General features: G+C 41.0%; 1 protein-coding gene across 1 annotated transcript in view; it reads right to left on the reverse strand.

Moving 5' to 3' along the window:
- The window catches only part of LOC102834627 (purine nucleoside phosphorylase-like), an 18,436-nt gene extending 6,071 nt beyond the window's left edge, over positions 1–12,365 (reverse strand). The window contains exons 1-3 of the mRNA XM_006835553.1: positions 12,307–12,365; positions 8,990–9,295; positions 1,926–2,095 (exon numbers count right to left, since the gene is read on the reverse strand). Of these exons, the coding sequence (XP_006835616.1) occupies positions 1,926–2,095; positions 8,990–9,295; positions 12,307–12,365 (535 nt within the window). The remainder of the gene's footprint in view (positions 1–1,925; positions 2,096–8,989; positions 9,296–12,306) is intronic.
- Between the last annotated feature and the right edge of the window lie 259 nt (positions 12,366–12,624).

Raw genomic sequence — 12,624 nt, forward strand, 5'->3', positions numbered from 1 at the left:
ATATATATATAAAGAAATTTGTTATCAAGGAAATGGCTTACAATTGCAGAGTGCCAGGTTCTCAGCAGAAGAGATAGAGATGGAGAAAGTCCCTTTCATGTGTCCATTATATTGGGAGCAGGTACACCCCCAAGGAAGCATTCCTTCAGTTGATTGGCTACTCATAGCCACTCATCATAGAGTTAACTCTGCCTGTTATTAGGTTTCATCACCATGAGAATAAGCACATCCCAACTGCTAAATCTCTGGGAATCCTGGTCTAGTCAAGTTGACACAAAACCCTAACCATTACACTCATACAAACATAAGCACCATTATTACTATTCACATTCTCTGGCAGTGTCCTGTAATGGGTTTGTCGAATCTACCCCTTTAGAAATGAAAGGTCTGGGAGAGAGAATTGAGAGATACAGAATCCTATTTGAGAGAGGGGAAAAAACGTAAGAAAGCAAAGATGACGCTGACACAGGGAGGAAAACCCAAGTGAAGTATACAAAATAGATCAATAATAATTAAAAAAAAACCAGTCCAATTATCACTTAGTTTAGGGCATGTCTCACTGGGGGTAGGAGTGCCCGATGGTGTCAATACCATTACCATATCTTCTAGAGACTAAGTCCTGTCTCTCTCTGTTTGTCTCTATTTAAAAGTTTTCTTCCCCGATCCCCATTGCTACCTCCCTGTTCTGCTCTCCCAGTCTTACCTCAAAGGTGTAAACACATCTTGGCAAAGAGGAAGGGCGATAAGAAGCAAGAACATTTAATATATAAACTAGGTGCAGTTAGTTATCTGAAAAATTAATAAGTAAACCAAATTAACTGCCTTTGTCCTTTGCTTTTTACTATTTTACCTGGTCCTTTTCTAAGTTTGGCCTCAGAATTTTCTAGATGCTTCTAGGAAGCTGACAGATTGATATTCGATTCCCGTTGCCACCTCCCTGTTCTGTTCTCCCAGTCTTATTCCAAAGGTTTACACATAGTTTGTAAAAGTCTTGACTTTTTATAGAAATGAGAAAGGGAGATAAAAATGACAACAGTTAGCATATAAACCAGGATCAGTTAGTTATCTGAAAACTTAATAAGTAACCAAATTAACTATACTTGTGTTTAGCTTTATACTATTTTTTCTGCCCTTTTCTAAGTTTGGCCTCAGAGCTTTCTGGATGCTACTAGGAAATAGACGTAACGGTGTTCTCAGATGCCACAGTAGAAATAGTCTCCTATTTATAGTATTCTCTATTATAGAGAAGACAGCTTACTCATTTCCCTTTCCAAAAGGTCAATCTGAATAAGAGTTTGTGAATTTATGCATTATCTGTGTATGTCTCAGCAAGAACATGGCAGCCTGTATGTTCATTTGTTGATGGGTACCAGAGCCTTGTACTAGGATTGTAGATATAAGTGGGGGTATGGCAAATGGCAGGAAGATATCAAATAGGAGGCCTGATGGTGACCTGGGAGTTTTCAGACACTGCTTTCACCATAAACTGTAGTCTGGAGATAATATGAGAGTTTGTGTGTGTGGTAATGATGGTATATAAGGGGAGATGAGGATTTTTGAAGAGTTTTAAGGAGCTTTGAGCAGATAAGGATAGGTAGAAATGTCATCATGTAGTCCCACTGACATACCAAGGAATTTCTGCTAGGCTAATTTCTTTCAGCTGCTCCACGGGAGAAGGATGAGGCGTTCTGCTCCCGTAAAGATTTACAGCCTTGGAAACCCTATACAGGGTCGCTATGAGTCGGACTCCACGGCACATAACAACAACAACAACAATAACAATTTTTTTCTAAAGTCATTCTGACTTATGGTGGACTATTTTCCTCTAGAAGTCTAGGCTTAGAAACATTGGTCTTCATAGGTTGGGTTCTACAGAATCCCAACAATATCCCTCAGTCCCATTCTCTTATTCCCACTGCCAATACCTGTACTTGGGGGAAAGTTGGGTATATCACTGTAGTCAAAGATCTGGGCCTGCGTTACTTTGTTAGCTAGATCTCCTAACCCAGAGCCACAGATCACTGCCACTTGAGGTCGGTGCTTAGTGTGGGACAGAAGCCATTCTGCTGTATTCTTGTATTCTTCATATTCTAATCTAGAAAAAAAGAAAAATCAAAGTGAGTTCCATTCCAGTCCCAAGTACATCATAGAGCAATGGCTGATGAGTGTCAGTACAGAAGGGCGACAAGAATATGAGGCAGCAGGGTACTGCAAAATTAGTCACAGAGCTGCTCCAGAGAGGAGGATCCTTTCCTTTACTAGAGACTTCACTATGCTCACCCTTCTTCCCACCTTTCCCTGAATCAGACCTACATCTGACATAAAATCAACTCCATTCCAAAGCCAGGCAAAAGTTTATGAAGTCTGTTTCTACTAGTAGTCTAAATTTCAATGTTGCTATAATTGGCTTGTTCAATATCCAAACTAAGGTGGAGGAGGAAGACTGCATGGTCTTCCTCCCTACAGAGAAGTGTAGTGAAATAATCAAAACGAGTAGTGAAGGGGCTGAACCTAAGGAGGAAGGCTAGGGGGAACACTTGAAATGGGATTAAGACCTCATTTAGGGCAAGGACAAACTCAATTCAATCCTCCTCAGTATCCTCCTTATCCCCCTCCCAGGGTATAATTAAGAGTATCTACTTTGAGAGGAGCCCTGGTAGCGTAGTGGTTACAAATCAGGCTGTGAACCGCAAGGTCAGCAGTTCGAAACTACCAGCTGCTCCACAGGAGAAAGATGAGGCGATCTGCTCCCGTAAAGATTTACAGCCTTGGAAACCCAGTTCAGGGTCGCTATGGGTCGAAACCGACTCGACGGTACTTAACAACAACAACAACCTTGAGTGTACTGGCTGCTAACCACAGGTTAGTGGTTCAAACCCACCAGCTGCTCCTTGGAAACGCTACATAGAGTTGCTATGAGTTAAAACCTACTTGACAGCACTTAAGAACACTAACCTCAAGTACTGAAACAAACTCAGTAGCCTTTGGAACCCTCACCCTCCACATCCTCCTCAGTCAAATACTAAGACATAGTAGAAGTCTATGTGCCATGCCTTGTTTCACTGAATCCTTATTTCTGGGATCTCCGGGCCCACATATACCTCCACCCCATGAAATTGCAAGGGGGTAATTCAGACCATAGATGAGATAAGCTACTGCATGCAAAACATCAGGCACAATTTGTCTAAGGCTGGAGTAGGGTTGACCATATATGTTTCTCAGCAGACATTTGTTGAAAACACAGATTTTGGGCTCACTTCACAAAATAAGAACCCAGGAAAATTGGAAGATGTCAAAAATAAAATGGAACACATGAAGTTTGATATCCTAGGCATTAGGATCCACCATCAACACACATGGAAGCAGCAGTCAAGAAATCAAATAATATATATTGCATTAAGCAAATCTGCTGCACATGACCTCCTTAAAATATTCAAGAGCAGAGATGTCAGTTTGAAGACTAAAGTGCATCTGATCCAAGACATGTTATTGTTAATAGCCTCATAGGCATGTGTAAGTTGGACAATGAATACGGAAAACCATAGAAGAATTGATGCATTTGAGTTATGGTGCTGGAGAAGAATATTAAAGGTACCATGGACTGCCAGAAGAACAAACAAATCTGTGTTGGAAGAAGTACAACCTGAGTGATCCTTACAAGCCAAGATGGCCAGATTTCATTTTGCATACTTTGGATATAGTATCAGGAGGGATCAGTCCCTGGAGAAGGATATCATGCTTGGTAAAGTGGAGGACAGCAAAAAAGAGTTATACCCCCAACAAGATGGATTGACACAGTAGAAGCAGCAATGGGCTCAAGCATAGCAACAACTATGTTGTTGCTGTTTCGTTCTGTTGTACATAGGGTCACTATGAGTTGGAACCAACGCAACAGTACCTAACAACAACAGCAAAGTGGACAAAAATGGACAGGTATTGATCATTTTGAATCAGACAATCATATGGTTTATTATACTGGGGATAATATTCAAGAGGCATGGTGTCACGTTCATTGTCAAAAAGAATATTTCCAACTTCCGTTCATGCAAATCTCCTGCAGGCCTCCCTCTGCTGCCAAAACTCCTTACAAGATGGTTGAAGCACGTCTGGCCAGCTGTTTGCCAGTCAGTTTCCCTCTCTTGCCATGCCTGCTCGGCCTCTCCTCCCAGTAAGCAGTCCATCCATCTCTCTAACCTTTATTCTGAAGTTCAGGGTGATATAATTTTCATCTGTGATAAAGATATCTTTATTTTTCCTCTGTTAACTTCCTGCTTGTTGTATACTGCCTGTCCCCCATGTTACCATGAGAATAATTCCCCCGACCCCACCCAGCTATCATATATTGGTTCTTTCATCAAGAAAACCTTTTTTAAAAGTATTTATAACATTGGTCTCATACAATATTTGTCCTTTTGTGATTGACTAATTTCACTCAGCTTAATGTCGTCTGGGTTCACCCATGTGAGATTTTCTCAGATTCATCAATATTCTTCAACATTTTGTAGTACACCACTGTGTGTAGGTATCCAAGTTTGTTTAACGATTCTTTTGTTGATGGGCATTTAGGCTGCCTCCATCTTTTTGATGTCCCTTGTAGACAGCATATTGAAGGATCTGTTCTTTTTATTCATTCTGCTCTCTATGTCGCCTGTTTGGTACATTTAACCCATTTATATTCAGTGTAATTATCAATAAGTATGCATTGATTACTGTCATTTGTTTCTGGGTTTTGTGTGTGTGTGTGTGGCGCTGCTAGACTCTTTGTTCCACATAATTTTCTCTGCTGAGATCATTTTGTTTGTGGGTTTTCTTTTCATTTTAATTTTGGTTGTGTTGATGTTTACTACACCTTTCTGAGTTTCTTTTTTTTTTTTAAATTTTAATGTACAGCTGTATTATTTTTCTTTGAGGTTATCTTGTAATTTATTAAATTTTATCTGCTTAAAACAGTTTGTTTTATCTTGAAATCTATTGACTTCCTTGCCATTGAAAGTTCTGTATCTACAGTATTCCCTCTTTTTGCTTTGTAGTTGACTTTATTATACATTGATATCTCTGGTTTCCTATTTTCAGTCTTGCAGGTTTGTTTTATTTTAAATACTTCTATATCTGCATTGAGTTCTGAGTGATGTTGTCATGTATATTAATCTCAGGTTGTTGTCTGCTGTTGTTAGTATTCAGTCCAAAGAAAACTCTTTAGCATTTTTTGTAAAGTTGGTCTGTTCATTACAAATTCCTTTAATATCTGTTTATTAGGAAATGTACTAATTTTGCCATCATATTTGAGGGACAGCTTTGCTGGGTATATGATTCTTAGTTGGCAATCTTTTTCTTTTAGAAATTTGTATATGTCATCCCATTATCATCTTGCCTGCATGGTTTCTGTTGATAAATCAGAGCTTAGCCTTATTGGTTCTCCTTTGTAGATAACTTTTTGTATTTCTCAAGTTGCTCTCAAGATTCTTTCCTTGTCTTTGATTTTGGAAAGTTTACTTTTGATATCTCTTAGTTGGAAAAGAATAGAGAAGTTCAATATCATCAGCCAAAACAAGGCCATCAGCCGACTGTGGAACAACCCATCAATTGTTCATATGCAAATGTAGGTTGAGTATATACACCATTTCCACCACTCACCTGCCCGTTTGTCGTACTGTGGTGGCTTGTGAGTTTCTATGATTTTGGAAGCTATGCTACAGGTACTTTGAGCGTGTTAAAGTGAAGAGGACCTAAAATACTTACTGATGAAGATCAAAGACCACAGCCTTCGTCTGGATTGCATCTCAATGTAAAGAAAACAAAAATCCTGACCACTGGATCAATAAACAACAGTCTTATCAATGGAAAAAAGATTGAAGTTGTCAAAGACTTCATTCTTCTTGGATCAACCATCAACATTCATGGAAGCAGCAGTAAAGAAATCAAAGGACGTATTGCCTTAGGCAAACCTGCTGCACAAGACCTTTTTAAAGTGTTGAAGAGCAAAGATGTCAGCTTGAGGACTGAGGTGCTCCTGACCCAAGCCATGGTATTTTCAATAACCTCATATGCATGTGAAAGCTGGACAGTGAATAAAGAAGACTGTAGAAGAATTGATGCATTTGAGTTATGGGGTTGGTGGAGAATATTGAAAGTACCATGGGTTGTCAAAAGAACCAACAGATCTGTGTTGGAAGAAGTGCAGCCAGAGTGCTCCTTAGAGGCCAGGATGGCCAAACTTCGTCTCTCAAACTTCAGACATATTGTCAGGAGGGACCAATTGCTGGAGAAGGATATCATGTTTGGTAATGTGGAGGGTCAGAGAAAAAGAGGAAGACCTCCAGTGAGATGGACTGGCAAAGTGGCAGCATCAATGGGCTCAAGTGTGGCAACAATTGTGAGGTTGGCCCAGGATCAGGCAATGTTTTTTTCTGTTGTGCATAGGGTTGCTATGAGTTGGTACCACCTTGATGGAACCTAACAACAACAACAACAATATACACCATTGCAGAAGGGAGTATATGATCAAGCATTGATGATATTGAAGGCAGAAGTCAACTGGCATTGAAGGCATTGGCAATAAAAAAACCAGGCTCTAGGAGTTAACCAGCTGAAATGTTTTAGCACAGTGCTGGAAGTACTCAGTAGTCTATGCCAAGAAAGTTGGAAGACAGCCAGCTGACCAACTGATTGGAAGAGATCCATATTTGTGACCAGTCCCAAGAAAGGTAACCAAATGGAAAATTGTTGCAGTCATACATCTGACAGGGAGCTGACAAAAATTCAAGCCTGATTCAGAGAGGATGTGGATTTCATTGGACATCAGATGGATCTTGACTGAATGCAGTGAAAACCAGAAAGATGTTTACTTGTGTTTTTATAACTAGGTAAAGGCATTCAATGGTGTGAATCATAACAAATTATGGCTAATATTTCAAAGAATGGGAATTTCAAAACATTTAATTATGCTCATGTGGAACCTGAATATACTAAGATACAGACATTCAATTAGAACAAGGGGATACTGAATAATTTAAAATCAGAAGTGGTGTGAGTCAGGGTTGTATCCTTTAACCGTACTCAGTCTGCATTCTAAGCAAATCATCTTAAAAGCTGGACTACAGGAAAAAGTACAAAGATTGGAGGAAGGCTTATTAACAACCGATGATATGCAGATGACACAAACTTGCTGAAAGTGAAGAGGAGTTGAGGCAGTTACTAAGGAAAATCATATTCAGTATGAATTACATCTCAACATAAAGAAAACAAAAATTCTCACAAATGAACCAATAAACAGCATTATCATAAACGGAGGAAAGTTTAAACTTTTCAAGGATTTCATTTTGCTTGAATCCACAATCAAACCCATGAAAGCAGCAGTCAAGAAATCAAATGATGTAAAGTAATGGGGAGATCTACTGCAAAAGATCCCTTTAGAGTGTTAAAAAGCAAAGATGTCACCTTAAAACCCAAGCCATAATATTTTCAATCATCTCATTTGCAAATGAAATCCAGACAGTGAATAAAGAAGACTGGAGAAGAATTTATGCATTTGAAATATGATTTTGGTGAAGAATAGTGAACATACTATGGACTGCCGAAAGAATGAAGGAGTCTATCTTGGAAGAAGTACAGCCTGAATGTTCATTAGAATCCTGAATCGTGAAACTTTGTCTCATGCACTTTGAGCATATTAACAGGAATGTCTAGTCCTTGGAGAAGGACATCATGCTTAGTAAAGTAGAGGGTCAGTGAAAAGGGGAATACCCTTAGCATAATGGATTGACATGTGACTGTAATAATGGACTGAAACATCAGAAAGACTGTAAGCCTGGCACTGTATCAGACAATGTTGTGTTCTGATGTACCTGGGGTCACTATGAGTCCGAATCAATTTGATGCACCTAACAACAACAAAATCTTCAAGTCTCAATTTTAAAATTACTTGCTAATAAAATTTCTGCTAAAAGGCTCTGGCACACACAGCCCTTGAACCTGTCTTTTGCTTTTCCCTACCAGTGGATTCCTCCCTGTCACTCTTCAGCATCCAGACCCATTCCCATTTTTTCTTCACCAAAGCACATACACTAGCAGAACCCAGAACTTTCTTCACAGTTCTGAATTCAATTTTTTTCACTCATCTGGGAAGACCAATGATTCCAAGGGAGGAAAAAGAAGGTGGAATTGGGTATGACAAGGGTCAACACAACTAGTCAAATCTCCAGGAAAAAAACCACTTTCTGTTTTCAAAATCATAGTCCAGGAAGCTATATATCATTCTATTATGTATCAGGCTATCTTCAAGGAAGTAGCTGGGAAAGGAGGCTGGGGACAGGGCAATAAAGCTGGAGTCACCACCGACAAAAAAGAGAGAAAGCATTTAGAGAGAAAGAAAGCATTAAGAGAGGGTAGTCAGGAGGCACACAGTGAAAGCACATTCCCAAGAAAGGAAGAGGAAATTAAAGAGGTATGAAGCTGTGGCCACCTGGTAAATCCAGTCACACAAAGGACACACCTGCCATCATTAGTTGCCCAAGCGCACCCTGAGCGTCCAAAAGTCAGTATGCTATCTAGTGATAGACTTGGGTTGGGGATTCCAGGATCAATCAAAGCAGAGAGAACGGTTTTCTGAGGTGTAGGGAGACAGGGGCACTCCTGGTGTGGCGCTGTATGATCAGAACTGAACTGCGAATTCAAAAACACCAGCTGCTCCTCAGAAACCCTATATATACAGCGTGGCTATGCGAGGAGTGAGCGGGATCTGTTGCTCAATGAGTTAGGAATTGCTGGCGAGAAAGGTGGCCAATCTTTTTTCAGAAGGGGAAACTCCTGACTTGAGCATCAAAATCTTGTCACGGCTTTGCCTAAACTCCACATTGTGGAGACCGTGTTGGGGTCTGCAGTTCTCTTCCCTGTGTGAGCAGTGTGGACCCAGCGGGTGTGTCTCCCTCTAAATTTACACCCTCTCCAAACACCGTGACTCACGCACCGGTTCTTTTGTAGAGTAGATTACACTGCACTAACAAGTCCCCTTCCTGCTCCTGTGGCGCCACTCCAGCTCGATCCCTGCATGCGCCCTTTGCCCGCGCAGGCTGTCCCCCTGTTTTGTCGCCCTGCACCTGACACCCGGCTCCGTGTGCCAGGATCCCAGGTTTCAGTGACAACCATTTCTACTCCCCAGCGACCTCCGAAGTCCCATGGGCCTGGTGCGCAACTCACGAGCTCCCCATCTCGTTCCCCATGGTCCAGTTCGACGTCGTCGCGATGAGCCTGCCCTTTTCCGCTCAGATCCGCGCTGCGCTCCACCGAGCTGCGGTTGCTGGGTCAGGTCGACACACTTTGTGCACTGTTCACTTGACGCTGGCTTATATCACCAGCCCGGAAGTCCTCAGCCAATAGCGGTCCTAGTCCCTCGGGGTTCCCTACAGCTCCTCCCCTCTAGCATTGGCCAAGGCAATGCCCAATGCCAACCGTCCACATCTGCCTGCCTGTACCTTTACTGGAGGGCTACCGGGATGGTGTGGTAGTGACCAGTAACTGCCCTGGGTGACAGGTGACAATCTTAGTGATACCACTGCCTTGGCCCCTACACCCTCTCCCCACTGCCACTACCATGGACACTGGATGTTACCCCTTCTGGCAGTGTGTGTGTGTGTGGGGGGGGGGCAGAAAGCAGCCCCCACACCTTGTAATGACCTCACTTGCATTATGAATTGTATTTCAGGATAATAAAAGGAGACATAAAATAATTGTTATACAAAGAATTGTTGGGACTGATGTCTGGGTGGTGATGGGAGGTTTCATTTAGTAAGGAAGGAAGTTGGGATCTGGTCTAGTATATAGGTACAATACCAAACAAAAAACCATCCCTACTGTCCTCCAGATAATACTAACTCAACCATCCCTATAGGGTAGAGTAGAACTGCCCCCATAAGATTTCCAAGGCTATGGTTGTTTTTTTTTTTTTAATTTTTTATTGTTAATTGAATGAAGGCTTACAGACAAGATAATCAGTTTTACATTCAACAAATCATACGCTGTTTTATCTCCATGCTTGCAATCCCCTCCATGCAACAACACTTATCCCACTTTCTCCCTTTGGCTCCTATTTGCTTTCCACTCGATTTTGAATGATTGGCCATTCTATGGTGGGTATTCTTTACTAGTGCTGTTTTTCCACTCTATACATCTATCTGAGTCCTGGTGTGGTACTACTATAGGACTGGACTGCCAAAGGTTAGCAGTTCAAACGCACCAGCCACTCCTTGGAAACCCTATATAGGGTCGCTATGAGTCAGAACTGAGTCAACAGCACTGAACAACAACAACAAAAAAACCCCTATCTCACCCCCCTAAGACTGAACTCAAAGGGAACACATGCGCAGCCATGTAAGCTTGCTAATGACTACATTGGCCTACTGGTGAGTGGAAGAGGGGGAAAGGCAGCAGTGAAGAAATGGACTGACTTTAACCATGGTCCATAAACTCCTGTTTACCTGGAAATGAGAGAGAGAAGAGGAAGGGCTGATTGGTCCAAAGTGTGGTGAGACCTGTGCAAAGACATAGCCACAGAGGGCGAGAGTGAAGCATCCAGCTGATATGAAGTGGGGGGAGATGCACAAGAACACCCAAACTTGCAGATAGTACCCATTGACCTAGCCTTGATGGCTTGATAATCAGAACTCAACTAGAGGATAAAAAAAACCCACAATTTTTTTAATAAAGGAAACGAGGGTAAATTGCTACAATTTGATGAACTTGACCTATACTCATGGAGATAGTAACTCTAAATAAAGAGAGAACAAAGAGGGACAGAGTCTTCACATCAAGTATCAACGCTATCCCTTCTGTACACAGGGTAGATAGGGATGGGCAACTTAGATATTGGCTACCTAAAATGAGGGGGCAATAAAAGCACGAAGTGACTGGCTTACAAGGTTTCAAGAAGGAGTCTAGTTTAAGAGTTTGTGGGGGAAGAAAGAGTCCCCACTGAATAGTTTTCATCTTGTCTAGATGGGTCTAGATTAATAAAGATGGGGATAAGATTCTTATGAAATAATAGTAATAGTTATCATGACTAATTGCGACTGTCACAATTGTAAAGGTAGAAGTTTTGTATCAAAAATGGAGGAGTAGTTAATCTTACAGTCCAGAAACAAAGGACCCTAGGACCATCAAGGGAGAAAAGCACAAGCAGAATGTGAGATCTTATCCAGAGAAGCAAAGACACCAGAGATGGAGACAGAGGTGGGGACATGGAGAGAGAGAGCAACTGAGGACTCTAGATTCATGAGAAGAGAGGGACTAAGAGCTGGCAGTCAGGAGACAGACTTGCAGAATGTGTCCTTTGGTGGTGTGAATTATTATATATGCCTGAGTGTTTAAAAAAAAAAAAAAGAGCTAAAATGAATAGAGAGAAATACTATTATCTAATGGTACATGGAGGGGATTATAATAATTGTAATGAAACAAGGTATATGATTTGTTGAATGTAAAACTGATGATCTGCCCTGTAAACTTTCACTCACTGCTTCCATCATCTGACTTTAATTTATCTTTCAGCCTTATCCTCTGTATTCAAAAAAAAAAAAAAAAAAAAAAGACCTATTTTCTATTTGACTAAAAATTGGGCCATAGGCTCAGATTCCTCCAATCTCTTTCTGACCAGTAAAACAGTTTTTTGTTATTGTTTTCTTAAAATATTTTTGAGTTTTGTTCCACATTTTCTCCCACTCTATCTGGGACCCTCTAATATGATCCATTTCAGAGCAGCTGGTAGTGGTAGCCGGACACTGTCCCATTCTTCTGGCCTCAGATTCATGGAGATTGATGTTCGTTCACATGTCCCATTAGTCCATTGCACTACTTGATCCCAAGCTCCTCGCATTTTTATCAGTCTTCTTTCTTCCACACATGTACTTTAGATGGCTGCTCATGAGCTTGCACGATCCCAGACAATACTCACCAAGTAGAATGTAGAACATTGTCGTTGTGGAATATGTTATGCCATTGACCATGGTGTACCCAAAAGACTGCGGTCCTAAGCCCTCAGGCCCAACAACTCATTGCTTAAGATATCTAATAATATCTAGGAAATTTTCATCATTTTACCCCGCCATGTGCTCCACCACATTCACAGTTGTGTTTGCAGGAAAGGTAAATACTCATGTACAAATACATTCTTACATAAACATATATATATCCCTTTCTTCCTCCCTTATCTATTCAGTCTATGTCTCAATCCATGTATCTACGCACAAAACACTGTTGTTCCAAGATTGTGTAAATATCACTATTTACCTCTATTCCCTTTAGCTCATGCATACATACCTCCCTGTGTCTTCACCTATCCTCATCATTCTTCGACCACCCTCCTTTTTCTTGTGCATCACCCTCCCTATAACCTGAGCTAGCATGTGTCTACCCTCTAGTCAGTGAATCACCCTTCCTTCCCTCCCAGCCCTAGTTAATGTCAAAGCATGTTTCTTTATGTATGAAAACCTTTTCTTAAGTTGTTACAATAATGATCTCATACAATATTTGTCCTTTTGTGATTGACTCATTTCACTCAGCATAATGTTCTCTAGGGTCACTCATCTTATGAGGTGCTTTGCAGATTCATCATTATTCCTCAACATTGCATAGTAT

The sequence above is a fragment of the Chrysochloris asiatica genome, unplaced genomic scaffold (assembly GCF_000296735.1).
Source record: "Chrysochloris asiatica unplaced genomic scaffold, ChrAsi1.0 scaffold00017, whole genome shotgun sequence".
Classification (NCBI taxonomy): domain Eukaryota; kingdom Metazoa; phylum Chordata; class Mammalia; order Afrosoricida; family Chrysochloridae; genus Chrysochloris; species Chrysochloris asiatica.